At 52.9% G+C, this 19,807-nt stretch overlaps 1 protein-coding gene across 7 annotated transcripts in view; it reads left to right on the forward strand.

The window, feature by feature from the left end:
* Positions 1–19,807, forward strand: part of PCNT (pericentrin) — a 203,298-nt gene that overhangs the window by 20,147 nt on the left and 163,344 nt on the right. For all 7 annotated transcript variants that reach the window (XM_055105153.2, XM_055105160.2, XM_055105158.2 and 4 more), the window contains exons 4-13: positions 2,662–2,742; positions 3,277–3,532; positions 3,991–4,046; positions 5,730–5,904; positions 6,402–6,538; positions 8,147–8,258; positions 9,823–10,045; positions 10,698–10,779; positions 12,216–12,390; positions 13,784–14,001. In XM_055105153.2, the coding sequence (XP_054961128.2) occupies positions 2,662–2,742; positions 3,277–3,532; positions 3,991–4,046; positions 5,730–5,904; positions 6,402–6,538; positions 8,147–8,258; positions 9,823–10,045; positions 10,698–10,779; positions 12,216–12,390; positions 13,784–14,001 (1,515 nt within the window). The remainder of the gene's footprint in view (positions 1–2,661; positions 2,743–3,276; positions 3,533–3,990; positions 4,047–5,729; positions 5,905–6,401; positions 6,539–8,146; positions 8,259–9,822; positions 10,046–10,697; positions 10,780–12,215; positions 12,391–13,783; positions 14,002–19,807) is intronic.

Consider the following 19,807-nt stretch of genomic DNA (forward strand, 5'->3'; position numbering starts at 1 on the left):
CTGGTATGAAACCCAGGTGTATTATCTTTTTTACGTGCTGTTGGATTCCGTTAGCTAGTATTTTGTTGAAGATTTTTGCATCTATGTTCATCAGGGATATTGGTCTGTAGTTTTCTTTTTTTGTTATGTCCTTTCCTGGTTTTGGTATTAGGGTGATACTGACTTCATGGAATGATTTAGGAAGGATTCTTTCTTTCTCTATCTTTTGGAATAGTTTCAGTAGGATTAGTACCAATTCTTCTTTGAATGTCTGATAGAATTCAGCTGTGAATCCCTCTGGTCCTGGACAATTTTTCTTGGCAATTTTTAAATTACTGTTTCAGTCTTGCTGCTTGTTACTGGTCTGTTCAGAATTTCTGTTTCTTCCTGGTCTAATCTCGAAGGGATGTATATTTCCAGGAATTTATCCATCGCCTCCAGGTTTTCTAGTTTGTGCACATAAAGGTGTTCATAGTGGCCTTGAGTGATCTTTGGTATTTCTGTGGTATTGGTTGTAATGTCTCCCATTTAGTTTCCAATTGAGCTTATTTGGATCTTCTCTCTTCCTTTCCTGGTTAATCTCACTAATGATCTATCAGTTTTGTTTATCTTTTCTTTTCTTTTCTTTTTTTTTTTTTGAGATGGAGTATCGCTCTGTCACCCAGGCTGGAGTGCAGTGGCGCGATCTCTGTTCACTGCAAGCTCTGCCGGGTCTGCCTCCCGGGTTCACGCCATTCTCCTGCCTCAGCCTCCTGAGTAGCTGGGACTACAGGCGCCTGCCACCACGCCCAGCTAATTTTTTTGTATTTTTGGTAGAGAGAGGGTTTCACCATGTTGGCCAGGATGTTCTCAATCTCCTGACCTCATGATCCACCTGCGTCAGCCTCCCAAAGTGCTGGGATTCCAGGTGTGAACCACCGCGCCCGGCCCGAGCTCCTGACATTGAAGGGAGATGTTGCTGCACTCATGTGGCCGCCCGCCCTGGGGACGAGTCCCCGCACAGGCAGCCCTTGTGGAGCCCACCATGCCGCCCTTCCCTGTCTAGTTCCTCCGGGGGCCTTTCTAGCTTTTGCAACTGTATCAAGCCTGTATCTCTCCATCCCTAGCCAGTTCCCCAGTTGGGGCAGAAAAATTTAGTTTGGGTCATTTTTTAATTGGAAGTACTCTGTGAGCAAGTGGGTCACCTGGAGCTCAGAAAGGTGCCTGGCTGATGCAGGGGAAGCCGGAGAATGGTCGCTTCCACAAGCAGGGGATACGTCCCAGGCGCCAGTCAAGGGGCAGGAGCCTGCAGGGAGGGCCACAGTGACGGTGGGCTCGGGATCCATGCCGACGGGCCCCCTGCAGCTTTTCTTTTCCCTTTGGGTTATTGCTGCTGAAAAGGTTTCCAGAGGTGGGAATGTTGAGACAGGGAAAGGCTTTCTGTGGCTCGACCTATGTTGCCAAAATGGCTGCTGAGAAAAAAGTTGAAGCAACTGATTCTGATGTTGGTAGCATTTGGGTGCATTTGTTTCCTGTGACTGTGGTGGCACTGAGGATTCGTAATATTCTTTCCAACTTTTGCTGATTTAGTGGCCATACAAGGATCTTTAAGGTTTGTGTCTCTAGATTGGTTTACCTTTCATTGGTACCCGCTTTTTCCAGGCATTTTATGCACATTTTCTCTCTGTAGGCATCATTTCCCCCTTTTTCCTGAGAGCAGGTTGTTCGTTCCTCCCATGGCAGCACTGCTGTGGCGTGGGGAGAGTCCACAGCTTCTGTTTCTGGGACTTTATTTTATTTATTTATTTTTTTGAGGTGGAGTCTCGCTCTGTTGCCCAGGATGGAGTGCAGTGGTGTGATCTCAGCTCACTGCAACCTCTGCCTTCCAGGTTCAAGTGATCCTCCTGCCTCAGCCTCCCAAGTAGCTGGGACTACAGGTGCCCGCCACCACACCTGGCTAATTTTTGTATTTTTAGTAGAGATGGGGTTTCACCATGTTGGCCAGGCTGGTCTCGAACTCCTGACCTCAGGTGATCTGCCTGCCTTGGCCTCCCAAATTCTGGGATTATAGGCGTGAGCCAGCATGCCTGGCCTGTTTCTGGGACTTTGACTTTACATTGTGATTTAAGCGAGTTTAATATTTTTCCTTCTTTTTTTTTTAATGAGATACAATTAACAAGCATACGATTCACCATTTTAAAGTACAGACCTCAGTGGCACTTAGTACACTCACAGCGTGTGTGAGCACCATCTCCAGTGGCTCCAGACATCATCATCACCCCAGAAGGAAGCCCGATGCTCGCGGCAGCCACCCCGCTCTCCTCCCTCAGCTCCTCGCAGCCTCCAGGCTGCTCCATGTCTACGGATTTGCAGATCCTGAACACTTGATGTAAATGGAACCTCACCATACGTGGCCTTCTGTGTCTGCTCTGTCACTCAGCCTCACGTCTTCAGGGCTCCTCTGTGTTGCAGCCTGAGTTGGGGCTTCATTCCTTCTTGTGGCTGAATGGCAGCCCACGTTTGTTCAACCATTCATCCCTCAGGAGGCATTTGGGTTGCTCCCACCTTCTGGCCGTTGCAAGTGGTGCTGCTGTGAACAGCTGCGAACGGGGTTTTGTGAGGACGTGCGTCGTCAGTTCTTGAGCACATCACTGTGGCTTCTCATGTGAATTCTGGACCACATTCTTTGCCTTTTTTCCCCAGGAGTGTGAACAAGAATGTGAACTTGCCATTACTGACCTGGAGAGCGGCCGTGAAGATGAGGCTGGCCTGCAGCAGAGTCAGGTGACCCGGCGGGGCCTGCACAGGCTCACAGCATGGGCTCTGTTATCCCCACAGGGCACAGTGGGCATCCGGGTGGGGGTGGGGTGGGCGCTGCCATCTCCTTTCTCTGCGTTGTCTGTTTCCACGTTCTGTGTGTGGGGCCATCAGCAGGGCCGGTGGAGGAGACACACGTGGATGCTGGGGGTCAGGGGGCTTGGTCAGGTGCAGGCCACGTGAGTGACACACTTACCTCAGGCCGGTTGCTCTCCCTGTCAGCTGCGAAGCCCCCTCCAGGTACACACAGTGCCGTCATACAGCGAGGGAATTCGGGGTGCTGGTGCTCAGGGCGGTGATGCGCTGTGGGGTCACTGGCAGAGGAGCTGGGTGGCATCTCAGTGGCATCCGGGCCTCTGTGTCCTGCCCCTGCTTCCAGGGGATGTCTGCTGTTTCATTTTCTGTGTCTTCCTTACTCATTCTCATTCATGCTTCTGTGTCTCCCTGATGCGCCCTGGTTCTGACCATGGGCCCTTATCAGAGGCCTTTTCTCCACCGCAGGCCGTGCATGGCCTTGAACTGGAGGCGCTGCGCCTGAGTCTGAGCAACATGCACACGGCGCAGCTGGAGCTGACACAGGCCAACCTCCAGAAGGAGAAGGAGACGGCATTGACGGAGCTGCGGGAGATGCTCAACAGCCGGCGTGCCCAGGAGCTGGCCCTGCTACAGAGCAGGCAGCAGCACGAGCTGGAGCTCCTCAGGGAGCAGCACGCACGGGAGAAGGAGGAGGTGGTGCTCAGGTGTGGACAGGAAGCAGGTACTGCACGGCTAGGCGGGCACGGGCAGCGTGTGGGCTCGGTGTGGGCATTCTAGTGCCTGTTCCCTCTTGGGGTTGGGAGCTGGGTCGCCCTAGCACCGTCTCCCCATCTCTGTTCTCAGCACCTTGCCTGGTGTCTGGCACCGTGAGAGGGGTGAACAAAGGGGGCCCTTGGGTTTTTGTGGCCAGGAGATTATTAGAGCAGGTTTCCAGGTGGTCTGTGGTAGGTGCGACCCAGGGCTGAGCTTCACCTCCTCTCTTAGATCGTCCTGTGTGTCTGGAAGTCACGGTGTCCTCAGTTTGTTATTAAAGCCAAGCATCATCACAGACACATCCTGCTAGCCCGTGAATGCTGGCACGTGTCCAGTGGGTGCCAGAGCCTGGTCGTTTCCTGGGCAGTCGGGTCACTGAAAAGGTTGAGATGGAGTGGCCTGAGCTGCTTTTTGTTTTTCTTGCAGCTGAGCTGAAGGAGAAGTTACAATCAGAAATGGAGAAAAACGCCCAGATAGTAAAGGTACCCGGGATCGATTCTAAAATGCACGCCTCTGTGTATGTTGTTTTTCCTTTCTTGCCAGGTCCCATGAGAACACTCCTCACCTTGATGCAGACAGAAGCCAGTTGAGGCTTTATTAGAATATGCTGGTTGAAAGTGTATTGCGTTCTTTGTTTATTTATATCATTTGTATTTGTCACAAAACTTGTTTTGTTGTTTCACATTGACTTGTATAACACAAAGGCGCTGCTCGGCCCCTCCATGCTGTCTTCTGAGTGGCCCCCGTGGCCTGCCCCTGAGCTGTGTTCTGGGACACAGCCTCTGCCCTCGTGGATGTGGCAGTTCCCTGCAGTTCATGGGGTGTGGGTGCTGGAGTGCCGGGGAGAATACCACACAGGGAGGAGGTTTTGGGTGGGGTGGGTTGCACCTGCTGTGGGTGGCCTCACTGGGGACCACAGGAAGCAGTGCCCCGTCATTGCCAGGCCCTCCGCTAGAGGGCAGAGCTGTCAGCCATGCTGAGTGTGGAGGCCCTTCCTGAGTCAGGCATCTGGGCAGCTCTCAGGCCCTTGGCAGACGATGGATGTTAGTCCAGGCTTGGGGTTGTGTTCCGGTCACCTGCCCCTCTGACGCAGGCAGTGAGACCCATTTCTCAGAACACTTGGGACAGAGCCCAGCCCTTGGGTGGAGGTTGGCAAAGTTGCCATTGGCCCCTGGGACTTATAGGGAGATGTATTCCTAACGCTTTGAGGGTGACTGTGTGGATTAGGCCTTGCGTGCAGAGGCTCGTCTGTTTCGGGGTGGGTGGTCCTTGTGCAGAGGCTGGTCTGTTTCAGGGTAGGTGGTCCTCTCGCTTTGTGCAGATGCAGGTCTGTTTCAGGGTGGGTGGTCCCTGTGCAGAGGCTGGTCTGTTTCAGGGTGGGTGGTCCCTGTGCAGAGGCTGGTCTGTTTCAGGGTGGGTGATCCCTGTGCAGAGGCTGGTCTGTTTCAGGGTGGGTGGTCCCTGTGCAGAGGCTGGTCTGTTTCAGGGTGGGTGGTCCCTGTGCAGAGGCTGGTCTGTTTCAGGGTGGGTGGTCCCTGTGCAGAGGCTGGTCTGTTTCAGGGTGGGTGGTCCCTGTGCAGAGGCTGGTCTGTTTCAGGGGGGGTGGTCCTCGTGTGCAGACGGCAGTCTGTTTTGTGGTGGGTGGTCCTTGCTCACTTTTCCTCTACTGCTTGCCTCCTGGATGCTTCTGCTTTTCTGTCCTGCCAGCATTCAGGGGAGAGACTGGGTGTAAGGCCTGTCACGACAGTTTAGTTGGGGGCCATGACTGCCCATTCTTTTTTTTCTTTGAGACAGGGTCTCATTCTGCCTCCCAGGCTGGAGTGCAGTGGCACAATCACAGCTCACTGCATTCTTGACCTCCTGGGCTCAATTGATCCTCCTGCCTCAGCCTCCCGAGTAGCTGGGACTATAGGTGCATGCCACCACATCCCACTAATTTTTGTATTTTTTTTTTGTAGAGATGGGGTCTCACTATGTTGCCCAGGCTGATCTGTAACCCTAACTCCTGGGCTCAGGCGATCTGCCTGCCTCAGCCTCTCAAAGTGCTGGGATTAGAGGCATGAGCCACGTTGCCTGGCCTGCTCAGAGGTTTTGACTGTGTGATTTAAATTTCTTTAGCACAGATAATCAACTATTGAGTTTAATTTTTTTTTCTTTTAAATTAGACCCTGAAGGAAGATTGGGAATCTGAAAAAGATTTATGTTTAGAAAATCTACGCAAAGAATTGTCTGCAAAGCATCAATCAGAAATGGAGGATTTACAAAACCAGTTTCAGAAAGAATTGGCAGAACAGAGAGCTGAGTTGGAGAAGATTTTTCAAGACAAAAACCAGGCTGAACGTAAGTAATGAAAATGAGCAAGTTTGGAGTGGGACTGAATTTTCCTAGGTAGTACTGGAAGGAATGTCGTTCATGTCACCATGCATCATTGTGCACGTTTCCTACCTTCTAAATGCTGGATGGCCCCATGCACGTGTGACACGCTGGTGGCCGTCATGGGTCACAGGTCTCTCAGGGTCCTTAAACCTTCCTGATCTTTGTTTCAGAGATTTTTCTTGGCATGTTCAGTTGCTAAATTATTACAAAGCAGCAGCTTTGTGCTTGTTCACTTTTCATACTCCAGGGTTGTGTGTTCCAGCTTGACCCTCATGGTGGGTGGCATGGGTAGGCGATGTCCCCTGGCGCTATCAGGCATGTGAGGCTCAAACGAGGGGCCCGGGGGCGCCCAGGATGGGGCTCTGGGTGGCAGCGCTCTGGGTGCACCATTATTGTCACTGAGGTCGCTGTTGAGGAGAGTGATGTCTTGTAAACCAAGTGCCATTGCTTTACCTTTCTAGGGGCCCTTAGGAACCTGGAGAGTCATCATCAAGCAGCCATTGAGAAGTTACGTGAAGACCTGCAGTCCGAGCACGGCCGGTGTTTAGAAGACTTGGAGTTTAAGTTCAAAGAGAGCGAGAAAGAAAAACAGCTGGAGGTGGGCAGCAGCTTCGTTATTTAATTACTTGGTATATTAGGGAAGTTTTAACAGATTTTGGAATTGGGCTATTTCGTATTGTGTTATTTGCTAAAACTTAAGTTCTAAATTTAAAGAGACTGGCTGGGAACAGTGGTTCACGCCTGTAACTCTATCACTTTGGGAGGCCAAGGTGGGCAGCTAATGAGCTCAGGAGTTTGAGACAAAAATTAGCCAGGCATGGTGGTGGGCATCTGTAATCCCAGCTACTCGGGAGGCTGAGGCACGAGAATCGCTTGAACCTAGGAGGTGGAGGTTGCAGTGAGCTGAGATCTCACCACTGCACTCCATCCTGGGCAACAGAGCGAGCCTCCGTCTCAAAAGCAAATAAATAAAATAAAATAAAATAAAAATAAATAGACTGTTAGTGGTGAATAAAAGTGTAAGGATATAGTCTCTGAGACTGATTTAATAATTATGTTCAATCTTGTACTTAGGAATGCATATTCTTTGCAGGTGTCCCTGAGACAGTTACACAAATTGCAAACACTAGGTAGGAGTGTAAGGCCACATCCTCTAACCGTGATCCAGTACACACGAGATTCCTAGGAAAAGTTAACAAGCATTTCTTTCTGCTGTGTGTATTCAAGATGCTTCTCTAATGAAGCACTACAATCAAAATGTTGATGTGGCCAGGTCCTCATTGGAGGCCTGACAAACCTGAGACGCAAACTGAGTATCCCAAGAATCAGTTGAAGAAATTAAAGCATAAATCAGAGATAGGGTTAATCGTGGTGTGTGAAAGATTTACAAACATGAGAATATGGAAGTAGTTGGGGTCTAGGGTCTTAGGGAGGCCTGTCCTGGGCCCCTTGTGTCTCCCAGCGGGACTCTGGTGCCCACACACCCTCCTCTCCTGCAGAGAGTCCAGGCCGGGGCTCACTCCACACCCCCAGTCTCTCCCTGGTCCCTTCCAGGCTCTCCCTCCGAGATGGGAAAGAGGGGGCTGGTAGCATCTTCTGGTCCGGATGCCCATGATTGGGAAAGGTAGGAGGAGCCGTTTCCATGAGGAGGACAGGCCAGCCCCAGGTGCAGCGTTGCCCAGGAGGAAATCATGCCATGCTGCGCTGGGCAGGGCTCTTGCTGATTGTACAGAAAAGTTTAGTGTCACGGTGTAAGAGGTACCTGCTTCCTTAATGTAGAAGTATTGAAACTGAGAGACCTCCTATTTGGGAGTCTTGGGTACTGTGGGCTAGTAAGACTCCCTAAATTCCATTCAGCAGTCTGTATGTATGACCCTAAACCGAAGCAGGGAGGTGCATAAGATGAAACTGCACTGCTGCAGCCGGCATGGAACCTGGCCGTGCCACCTCCTCAGCTGAGACAGACCTGGAAGTTCCTGAGATTCTGAAAGTGCCTGGCCTTGTGGGGTCAGCACTGACTGATCCCTCTTGTCACGGACAGAGCTCTCTCGATCTCTGCTGTGGCTGGCTTTCTCCGAGCTGCAGGTTTGGGATGTGAGCTTTTACCCTTAGGATCGCAGTGGCAGGGATAAAACCACACACGTCACTGCTGGGGTGGGGGCCTTGAGCTCATTAGGGTCTCACCTGGACACTTTGCTTTTTCCAGTTAGAGAATCTTCAAGCATCGTATGAAGACCTGAAGGCGCAATCACAAGAAGAGATCAGGCGCTTGTGGTCCCAGCTTGATTCTGCCAGGACCAGTAGACAGGAGTTGAGTGGTGAGGAATTGTATTGGAAAATTCAGATCCTCAAAAGCTGAAGCTGTGTGTTTTTCATTGTTGTAACACCAAGCCAGAATTTAACAATTCTAGCAAACACAAAAAAGTGGATTTACCTGTTTGACATCCTGAAGGTTGAGGTGTCTGGTTTGAAAGTGGAGGTTTGCTTTGTGGGAGAGAGCCCTGGTTTTACGCTAAGCAAGTCAGTGCAGCAGTGACGTGCACCTGTGTGTCCCTCAAGGCCAAGAGCAACACTCGCAGGGGGTGCCTTCATGTCTAAGGAAAGCTTATCAGTGGTGCTGAGCGTTTGCCTCGGAAGGACGGTTGAGTGCTGTCCAAGTGCGGGCTCACCTGGTGTCTGGGGTCACAGGGCAGGTGCCCCACATCCTGCTGCCAGGCTCCTGTGGCCCCAGCTCTCCAGGCCACTTGCTGAAGGCAGCTCTGCTCCAGGTGTCCCCTTATAGCTGAGCACCTCTGGAGACCCCGACCCCAGGCCCCCCGTTCCGTGTCAGAGAGGTCTTTGTGCAGCAGGCTTGGATGGTGCCTGAGGGCAGGGGCTGGCCAAGCCCAATTCAGGCACCGGCGCCCAGGGCCATAGGACAGGAGGGCGAGCCACTGCGTGTCTCCTGGCATTCATGGGCCGACAGAGCCTTTTGGTCCAACTTGTCCTTGTGGGTGGTGGGATTTGAAGCAAAGAGCACTTAGGAGAAAGAACTGGAGACACTGCCACTGTCACCAGGGCACCAGGCCTGGCTCCGCCTCCCAGCCCTGTGCCCTGCCGGGACCAGGTGCAGCTGAGAGCATGTCGATTTATCTTCCTCTGGGGGTCTGTCTGTCACTGGAGGCTGGAGAAGAGAGAAGCTGAGGGGACCACAGGCACAGCTGCTCCCCGCAGGCTCCGGCTCTGGCTTGGTCCTCTGCTTGTCTCTGTCCTGCCTCTCGGGACCCATGCAGAGAACCCCGATTTGCCCTCTCTGGGGTGCCCGTTGCTGGCTGTCAGCTGCTGTAGAGCAGCGGGCTGTATTCTGACCATAGTAGCCATGGAGACAAGTTCTTTTAGGGTCCGTGTTGCTTCTCTGCTGCTGTGTAACAAATTATCACAAACTTGGTGGCCTAAAACAACACAGTTGTCAGCTTACAGAAAGTCCAAGATGGTACAGCTGGGTTTTCTGTCCAGGGTCCCCCATAGCCCACATCCAGGTGTCAGCCGTCGTGTGCCAACCTGATGAGCCTGCTTCTGGGCTCGAGGTTGGTCTGGATCCAGTTTCCTGGGGCTGCAGGACCATCGTCTGTCTCCTTGCTGGCTGTGCCCCCCACATCCCTGCCACTTCGAGTGCTGCTTTTGCTCCCAGCCCTGTGGCTCTTGCCACCGCTTGGAGAGAGCTCTCCACATTCAGGGGCGTACGAGAGTCTAAGCTGTAGGGGTCCCTCATCACTCTCAGGTTCTGGGATGGGCCCTTTTCCGAGTTCTGCCCCCACCACAGGTAACCAGGCTCTTGCCTCTCGCCTGGCTTGTTGTGGGTGTCCCATTTTAAGACGATTGCCTGACTCCGTTATGTTGCAGAGCTACATGAGCAACTCCTGGCGCGCGCCTCTCGTGTGGAAGATTTAGAACAGCTGAAGCAGCGAGAAAAAACCCAGCATGAGTCCGAACTGGAGCAACTGAGGATTTATTTTGAAAAGAAGTTAAGGGATGCTGAGAAAACTTACCAAGAAGACCTAACCCTGTTACAGCAGAGGCTGCAGGGGGCGAGGGAAGATGCTCTTCTGGACTCTATGGAAGTTGGGTGAGCAAAGCAGTTCCAGCCTCAGTGGGTTTCTGCCATACAGGGGCCAGGCTCTGAGTTCAGGGGTAGTTTTGTTGGTGATTTCATGCTAGTAGGCACCAATGGCCTTTTATACAAACACATTTTATGGTCCAGATTAAAAAGATGACACAGGCACGGGCACCCGAGAGTGGCCTGCATGTGTGCGTGCGAGCCACTGGTGGCCACACTCTGTCCAGGCCTGCGTGCACATGTTGGTGGTGGACACGCTCGTCTAGGCCAGCATGTGTGTGTGTGTGCATGAGTCAGTGGGCACGCTCTTGTCCAGGCCTGCGTGTGTGTGTGTTGGTGGCAGGGGCGCTCTCCTCCAGGCATGTGTGTGTGTTGGTGGCAGGGGCGCTCTCCTCCAGGCGTGTGTGTGTGTGTGTGTGTGTGTGTGTGTGAGAGAGAGAGAGAGTCAGTGGCGGGCACACTTTCTTCCAGACCTGCATGTCCCTGTGCCATGTCTCTGGCTTTGTGACTGCCACGGCTCCCCGCACATGGGCATCGCCCGTCCTTGACTGGAAGCACGAGGAGGCGCCTCTGCTGTGAGCAGTCGGTCCTGGGGAGGGAATGGTGCACACATGGAAAAGGGGTACGTGTGTAAAGCTTTTATAAAATGTTTTCCCTTCAGGTTGTCCTGTGTGGGTTTAGAAGAGAAACCTGAGAAAGGAAGAAAAGATCACGTTGATGAACTCGAGCCTGAGCGACATAAGGTAATTGGCCGCGCGCTGAGAAGTGGGGGAGTCCTGTGCTCTTGACCTTCCAGTCCTGCGTCTTCCACATTATAGAGCCTGTGTTTCCGTCCCTCCCACCTTGTCCAGGGGAGGAAGGCTGCTTGCGGATGCTGCCCCGACCTCACTGCTGCTCCGCGGTGGGCCTCACCATGCACTGTTTGATCAGGAAAGGGGGTGACCGGGGGAGCCGGAGCCCCTCCCTCAGCCCTGGGATGCCCTGGCTGTGGGCAAGGCCTCCACCCTGCGGTGGGCTGCATTCGTCAGACTTGACAGTGGCAGTTCGAAGGGTGTGAAATTGTGTCTTTGCTTTGAGTCCACACGGAGCGTCTGCTGGCTTTTGTGTTTCTTCCTTGAGTTGCTTCCGTGCTGCGACTTCTGTCACCTTTAACTTCTGTGGGGCAAACTGTCCAAACGGAGCTTCTGGGATGTAGACTGTTCTGGGTCTGTGCTGCCAGTGTGGTGCCCAGCAGTACGTGTGGCTGTGGAGCACTTGCTGTGCAGCATGAGCAAGCCTGGCGTCGGGCTCCGGGGGACATGCGGGAGGGCAGGGAGGAGACTCAGGGGGCCGGTGTCGGGCTCCGGGGGACACACGGGAGGGCAGGGAGGAGACACAGGGGCAGCACCGCGTGGCTTGTTGCACGGTGGAACCAGTGGAGGGGAACTCGGGGCATCTGGGCTCAGCGGCCAGGAGCCCTCACTCTGGAGCAGGGTCCCTGGGCCTGCTGGAGGCCACAGGGTGTCCAGGCAGGGTGGCAGCGGGCTGTGTGCCAGTTTGAGTTCCCTGCAAAGCGGACCCCAACACAGAATTTGCTGCACAAGAGGCTATGGGGGAAATGCCAGAGAAGGGCAAGGGCCCGGCTGGAACAGGCAGCCAGGACCTTCTCACGAGCAGGCCTTGCACCAGAGAGAACCCAGGAAGGGCTGGGGTGGGTAGCCCCACCAGGCATTCGTGTATCACCTGAGAGCCAACCCCTGCCTCTGCGCGTGGGTGTGACGAGGACACAGCTGTTAGTGGGCAGTGGTCACAGGAGGCTGGCCTTGAGAGCCCAGCCCTGAGATGTGAGGCCACCAGGGGAGACGCGAGGGGCACGTGCCCTACCGACCTTGCTGCTGAGAGAATTGAGGAGAGGTCTGCCCGGTCCAGGGCCTTGCCGCCCTGAGGAGCACCAGTCCCTGTCAGTGCCACCAATTCCTTTATGTCTTCCGGAGGCCTGACTGAGAGACGGGTGTGGGCGGGAGAGCATGTGAGCACACCAGTGGGCTGGCGGGGTTCACCAGGGCGCAGCGTGTGGCCTCATGAACCTAGTGAGGTTTGAGTTTTCTTTGTGCATAGCAGGAAACACCTTTGAGGGTTATAGCTGCGAGCGAGGTAGCTTGGCTCACTAACGTGCTTGTCCCACGTGGTTTCTCTGTAGGAGAGCCTGCCACGCTTCCAGGCGGAGTTAGAAGAAAGCCACAGGCACCAGCTGGAAGCGCTGGAGTCTCCCCTCTGCATCCAGCACGAGGGGCATGTCTCAGACAGATGCTGCGTAGAGACTTCAGCATTGGGACACGAGTGGCGTCTGGAGCCCTCTGAAGGGCACAGCCAAGGTGGGCTCCTCCCGCCTTGCCATGGTGTCGGCAGGTCCCGGGTCTGGGGGACGTTCTCGGGGAGCCTGGGTGCCTGGGTTCGATCCAAGTCCTCCGTGAAGCAGCTGAGTGCTCCGACCTCTTCTGGGGCTGACACCTCAACAGAGTGTGTCCTGATGAGGGTTTGGCGTTAGAGGCGGGGTCACTGGCTGGGCAGGAGTGCGTGTCCTGGGCCAGCGCCCCAGCAGGGCAGGTCTGACCTGGGCGGCCACCCTGGGGGTCATGGGGATTGCTGGATGGACATGGTGACCATTCACCTCTGGAGGGAGAATGTGTGTCCACTGGGCCCAGGGGAGGCTTTTCCAGGATCCTGCTCTGCTCCCAGCAGGCCCAGGTACCCCAGCTCGCCTAGTCAGACTTAAGGTTGTGGGATGTCCAGGCAGGGCACGGGGCACAGAGCTGTGGGGTCAGAAGGTGGGATGCCTAGACAGGGCACGGGGCACAGGGCTGTGGGGTCAGAAGGTGACGGAGAGGAAACTGCAGTCATCCCAGAGTCGCGGTCCCATGGCGCCGGACAGTGGCCACTGACGGGTTCCAGGAGGGGCAGGCGGCCCTGGCCACTGGCGTGGACTGTGCTGATGGTGGGGCTGCCGTCCGTGGTGGGGGTGAGGGGCTGAGGCCGCGGGTCCTGCTGGGAGGTGTGTGGTCTGACTCCATTCTGGGCTGTGGCCAAGTTGAGAGAAGCCTGGGCCTGCCTGGGCCTCCTTCAAGCTGGGGGTGGTGCAGCGGCGCCTGCATCTGGTCCTCACTCCTGCCTGTCCTGCACCACAGTTGTCCCCACAGCCGCCCCTTGATGCCCATGGTCGTTGGCACCACTGGTGCCTGGCCAGCACCGAGTCCCTTCTGCTTTTTTCCTCTTCTGCAGAAGAAGAGATGGGCCGGTGGGGGTAGCGTGCCCGGGCACAGAACAGCAGGGGGAGGTGCTGGGACAGGAACCCTGGCAGGCCCCTGAGCTCAGGCCCTGTCCTTGTGGCTGCCTCATAGACCCTGGGTGACACATGTGTGCCCACATCTGGTCACAGGCATGAGGCTCACTCAGGAACTCATGGAGGGTCACATGTCACACCTGACCTGAAGGAGTAGCCTGGGCGGGTCGTGTGGCTGTCGTGTGGGCCCAGGACATCCCTGTGACTCGGGACGGCACTGTGCTGGGGCAGCATGGAGGTGTCCCAAAAGGGAGGGGAGACTTGAGAGAGCCATGCCTGCTTTCATCACTGAGTCAGCACAGAGCTTGAAAATCCACAGTGTCTGCTGTCAGAAGCATTTATAGGTTGCCGTTCTGCCTGTGCGGACTGTGGGCTCCATCGAGGGCCGGCACCGGCCTGACTGTCTTCCCTGCTCCTTTTCCACACAGAGCTTCCCTGGGTGCATCTCCAGGGTGTGCAGGACGGGGACTTGGAGGCCGACACAGAGGGGGCAGCCAGAGTCTTGGGTCTGGAAACTGAGCACAAGGTGCAACTTTCGCTTCTTCAGACTGAGCTCAAGGAAGAAATTGAACTCCTAAAAATAGAAAATAGAAATTTGTATGAGAAGTTGCAGCATGAAACTCGTCTGAAGGACGATTTGGAGAAGGTGAGTCGTGACTCCACAGCCCAGCGCCTCCCGCCCGAGTCCTTGCTCTCTTCCACCTGGAAGGCTTATGTCCTTGTGTATGGAGGGGCATCCTGGGGACAGCCCAGTGCTGTACGTGCCACATTTGTAAGGGCGACAGTCCCGTAAATTCTTGAAACTATTCCTGGCAATGCCAGTAGTGGGTGGCGGTTGGATAGAATCTTGTCAGGGTCAGCACAGGGGCGAAAGTGAAGTTCTGAGTGAAGATTTCTTTTTGTTTTGTTTTGTTTTGAGATAGTCTCATTCTGTTGCCCAGGCTGGAGTGCAGTGGCACGGTCTCAGCTCACTGCAACCTCTGCTTCCTGATTTCAAGTGGTCCCCTGATAGCTGGGATTACAAATGTATGCCACCATGCCTGGCTAATTTTTGTATTTTTTTGTAGAGACAGGGTTTCACCTTGTTGGCCAGGCAGGTGTCAAATGCCTGACCTCAAGTGATCTGCCTGCCTTGGCCTCCTACAGTGCTGGGATTACAGGTGTGAGCCACCACGCCCGGCCCTCTGAGTCAAGATTTCTTAGGGAAACTGTCCAGGTGTCCTAAGAGGGCTCTGGGAGGAGGCACAAGCCCGGGTGCCAAGCACGTGGCTGGCCTCTGATGCTCACCCCAAGTCTTAAATTGCGTCCATGTTCCCCAGGCTCTTCCTGTGCTGTTTTGCACCTGTGGAAGAGGCACCCTCTGACTCCCTTCCTCGCCCTTTGCGAGTGTGAGGACACTGCCATGCCGTCATAAACGATGACAAAGCAACACGACAGCAGCCTCCACATGGCCCGATGGGCTTGGTTACAGCCAGGGCAGCTCAGGGTCCATCCCATGCTGGAGCAGTGGAGTTCAAGTGAGCCGACAGGGCAGCTCAGGGTCCGTCCCGTGCCGGAGCAGTGGAGTTAAAGTGACTGAAATTGTCATGTCTTGTCATGTGTGTTCTGACTCAACCTCATGCTTGTGACAGTGTTTTCATTTCTATTTGTGTCCTGCTTCTCCCACCCCTTTGCTCCTCCCTGTGAATGTCTCCCTGAGAATGATTTTCATTCTCCATCAAGAGACAGCTTCATAGGAAGCTATGATGACCTGCAAGTCTGATCCCATGCTGTTTGTTAAATGCAGGTGTTGGTAAGGACTTCCAGCAAAATAGAGGTAAGGGTGGAGCCCTGTGGGGAGCCGGGCAGGCGGTAGGTGGGCCGATGGTCATGTGCCAATGGCACCTGCAGCCACCAGTGTGTGGCCTTCTCTGGCACTGTTGGCTGAAGACAGACTTCCCAAGTGACTTTTTGTTGTTGTTGTTGTTGTTGTTGTTGTTGTTGTTTTTTGAGACTGAGTCTTGCTCTGTCGCCCAGGCTGGAGCACAGTGGCGCGATCTCAGCTCACTGCAACCTTCACCTCCTGGGTTCAAGTGATTCTCTTGCCTCAGCCTCCCTAGTAGCTGGGGTTACAGGTGCACACCACCATGCCTGGCTAATTTTTTTTATTTTTTTTGAGATGGAGTCTCGCTCTGTCACCCAGGCTGGAGCGCAGTGGCGCAATCTCAGCTCACTGCAAGCTCTGCCTCCTGGGTTCATGCCATTCTCCTGCCTCAGCCTCCCGAGTAGCTGGGAAGACAGGTGCCCGTCACCATGCCTGGCTAATTTTTTTTTTTTTTTTGTATCTTTAGTAGAGACGAGGTTTCACCGTGTTAGCCAGGATGGTCTCGATCTCCTGACCTCGTGATCCACCTGCCTCAGCCTCCCAAAGTGTTGGGATTACAGGTGTGAGCCACCGCACCCAACCATGCCCAGCTAATTTTTGTATTTTTAGTAGAGACAGGGTTTCACCATGTTGGCCAGGCTGGTCTCAAACTCCTGATCTCAAGTGATCTGCCCGCCTTGGCCTCCCAAAGTGTTGGGACTACAGGCGTGAGCCACCGAACCTGGCTCCAGGTGACTTTTTGATGCTCATGTCTTTATGCTTTTCACAGGCCACCATTTTACCTCCTTATATCAATTATGGGGAGAGGACTGTGGATTTCTCTCTTGTTAATTTTAATTCTTGTTTTGAGTATGTGGAAGCTCTGTTGTTACACGTGTACACATTTGTGATTGTAATGTCTTCCTAAAAATTCACCCTTTTCTGTCTTGTAGTATTCTGTCCAAAAATACACCTGTTTTTGTTTTGTTTTGTTTTGAGACGGTGTCTCACTCTATCGCCAGGGTGGAGTGTAGAGGCGCGATCTTGGCTCACCGTACCCTCCGCCTCCTGGTTTCAAGCGATTCTGCTGCCTCAGCCTCCCGAGTAGCTGGGACTACAGGCACGTGCCACCACACCCGGCTAATTTTTGTATTTTTAATAGAGACGGGGTTTCATTATGTTGGCCAGGCTGGTCTCGAACTCTTGACCACATGATCTGCCCGCCTCAGCCTCCCAAATTTTTGGGTTTACAGGCGTGAGCCACCGTACCCAGCCTCGTCTTTTATCAATACAGTCATTCCAACCTTTGTGTGCATTTTGTCTGGTGTATCTTTTTTTATTCGTTTTACTTTTTTTTTCTTCTTCTTTTTTTTTGAGACAGGCTATTGCCCAGGCTGGAGTGCAGTGGCACAGTCTTGGCTTACTGCAACCTCTTCCTCCCAGGCTCAAGGGATCCTCCCACCTCAGCCTCCCAAGTAACTGGGAGTACAGGTGCACACTACCGTGCTGAGCTAATTTTTGTATTTTTTGTAGAGATGGGGTTTCACCGTGTTGTCCAGGCTGGTCTCAAGCTCTTGGGCTCGAGTGATCCACCCGCCTCGGCCTCCCAAAGTGCTGGGATTACAGATGTGAGCCACTGCACCTGGCCTACTTTTAATCTATTCAAAGTAAAGTGCATTTTATGTGGACAGCATATAGTTGGCAATTTTTTTTTTTTTTTTTTTTTTTAAAGACGGAATCTCACTCTGTTGCCCAGGCTGGAGTGCAGTGGCACGATCTCGGCTCACTGCAACCTCCGCCTCCCGGGTTCATGCCATTCTCCTGGCTCAGCCTCTCCGAGTAGCTGGGACTACAGGCGCCTGCCACCATGCCTGGCTAGTTTTTTTTTACATTTTTAGTAGAGATGAGGTTTCACCGTGTTAGTCAGGATGTTCTCGATCTCCTGACCTCGTGATCTGCCTGCCTCGGACTCCCAAAGTGCTGGGATTATAGGCATGAGCCACTGCGCCGGCTTTTTTTTTTTTTTTTTGAGACGGAATATTGCTCTGTCGCCCAGGCTGGAGTGCAGTGGTGCGATATCCGCCCACTGCAAGCTCCGCCTCCCAGGTTCACGCCATTCTCCTGCCTCAGCCTCCCGAGTAGCTGGGACTACAGGCGTCCACCACCACGCCCAGCTAATTTTTTATATTTTTAGTAGAGACGGGGTTTCACTGTGTTAGCCAGGATGGTCTCAATCTCCTGACTTCGTGATCCGCCCACCTCGGCCTCCCAAAGTGCTGGGATTACAGGCTTGAGCCACCACGCCTGGCCATAGTTGGCAATTTTTAATCCATTCTGATAATCTCTGCCTTTCAGTTGCAGTGCTGAGTCTATAAATGTTTAATGTAATTACTGATGTGGTTGATTTAGGTCTTCCGTTTCACTGTTCATTTTCTGTGAGATGCGTCTGGTGGTCATGGTTCTGCTTTTTCTTTTTTCTTGTGTTTTTGGATTATTTGAATATTTTCTAGAACTGATTTTAATGTATCTGTTGACTATTAAGTTATTCCTCTTTGCATTATGTTTTTTAATAGTTGCTCCAGGGATTAAAATACACATTCTTGGCCCGGCACGGTGGCTCAGGCCAGTAATCCCAAGCACTTTGGGAGGCGGGTGGATCACCCAAGGTCAGGAGTTTGAGACCAGCCTGGCCAACATGGGGAAACCCTGTCTTTACTAAAAAATAAAATAAAAAAATTAGGCGAGCATGGTGGTGCATGCCTATAATCCCAGCTACTCGGGGGCCTGAGGCAGGAGAATCGCTTGAAACCGGGAAGCAGAGGTTGCAATGAGCCACGATCACACCACTGCATTCCAGCCTGAGCGGCAGAGCAAGACTCTGTCTCAAAGAAAAGAGAAAAAAAAGAATACACATTCTTAACCTTGTCTTTTATCAGTACAGTCTACTGAGAGTCACCATGATGCTGCGTTGTGTAAACTGTGACCTCTAACTGCACAGGTGCTTTTGTCACCTCCCCTTCGTCTTCTGTGCTGCAGTTTTCATAGACTAGACATCACATCCGCCTCCTGCAGTGTCAGGAGATTTGCTTTGGAAAACATGTGTTTGAAAGAAATTAAGAGGAAAAATGGCCTTATACTTGCCATTTCTGGTGCTCTTCATTTCTTCTTGAAGATCTGAGTGTTTGGCGACATTCCCTTCAGCGTGAAGGATCTCCTTCAGCATCTCTTGCTGTGCTGCACACATTTTCTCTGTTTTTTGAAGTCTTTATTTTACCTTGATTCTTGAGGAGTATTTTTGTGGCTTAAAAAAGTCTAAGGTGACAGGTTTCTTGTTCAGGATTTAAAGATGTTTAAAATCCTTCTCTGCAGATTTTATGATCTGTTTTGTCTTGGTGTTGGTTTCCATTGATTGTGTTTTCTCTTCAGCAGGGGTCACGTTTTCCTGCTTATTTATGGGTCAGCTGGGTTCAGGTTGCATCCTGGACACTGTGAGTGATAGATTTGGAGACTTTGGGTTCTGTCCTGCTCCTCTGGAGAGTGTTGGTTTTCTGTTGCAGCAGGCAGTTCACTCGGGTGACTTCAGACTCCATGCTCCCCTGCGTCTGTGCTGGGCTGCGGCATGGTGTTAATTCAGTTCTTGTAGCTTTAGCCGGCTTGCTTGCTTTTGGAGTCTGCCCCTCGTACGTACAGATCGGGGTCAGCCTGAGACGTGGGCGGGTTCCTTCCCAGGCGTTGCAGCTCTCTTTCCTCCCTCACTCTCCAGTTCCTCTGGCTCACGTGAGGGATTTGGGATTTCTGTGTGTGGGGCATGGACAGATACTACTCTTACTGAAAAGCTGGAAAAAGAGCAATGGCCCAGTGCCGTTTCTTCCTTCTGAATGTCCAGCCCTCTGCAGGGTCTGTCTGCTTGTGGATCTTTCCACAGCCTTCAGGTTTTTTTGTACATTCTGTTCAGTTCATAGTGGTTGTCTCTGGAGGGCTGGTCTGGCGAGGTGCACAGGCATCACCAGAAGTAGCACCCTAAACTTTAATAACTTAATTTTTAAATAAGGAGTTGAGGTCAATCTTACATGCCTTTTTTTGGGTTTTTTGTTTGTTTCTTTTTGATGAGTTCAGTAGTTTATTGACCTACTTTTTTCTCTTTGAAAGTCAGGAAGTCAGGCACGGTGGCTCACACCTGTAACAATCCCAGCACTTTGGGAGGCTGAGGCAGGCGGATTGCTTGAGCTCAGGAGTTCAAGATCAGCCTGGGCAACATGCAGAACCCTGTCTCTATAAAGGATTGCTTGAGCCCAGGAGTTTGAGGCTGCAGTGAGCTGTGATTGTGCCCCTGCACTCCAGCCTGGGAGACAGACCCTGTCTCAAAAAAAAAAAAAAAGATTAGGATATTTGCCCTCTGCATTCTCCTTCATCCCCCTCTGCACAGGATCCCTTTACAGTGTGCCTTGCAGTTCATCCACCCCTTGCTCAGGGTCTTTCATTGTCCTGGCGTTGACCTTGTACAGATCGGGAGCATCGCACCATTGGCTGCTCTTGCCTCCTGGGCATCCGGTCGTGCTTGCTGCAGTGGCCCAGCGCTATCTGTGGGGTTGGCGTTCCCCTAACAGAG

The sequence above is a fragment of the Pan paniscus genome, chromosome 22 (genome assembly GCF_029289425.2).
Source record: "Pan paniscus chromosome 22, NHGRI_mPanPan1-v2.0_pri, whole genome shotgun sequence".
In the NCBI taxonomy this organism is placed as follows: Eukaryota; Metazoa; Chordata; class Mammalia; order Primates; family Hominidae; genus Pan; species Pan paniscus.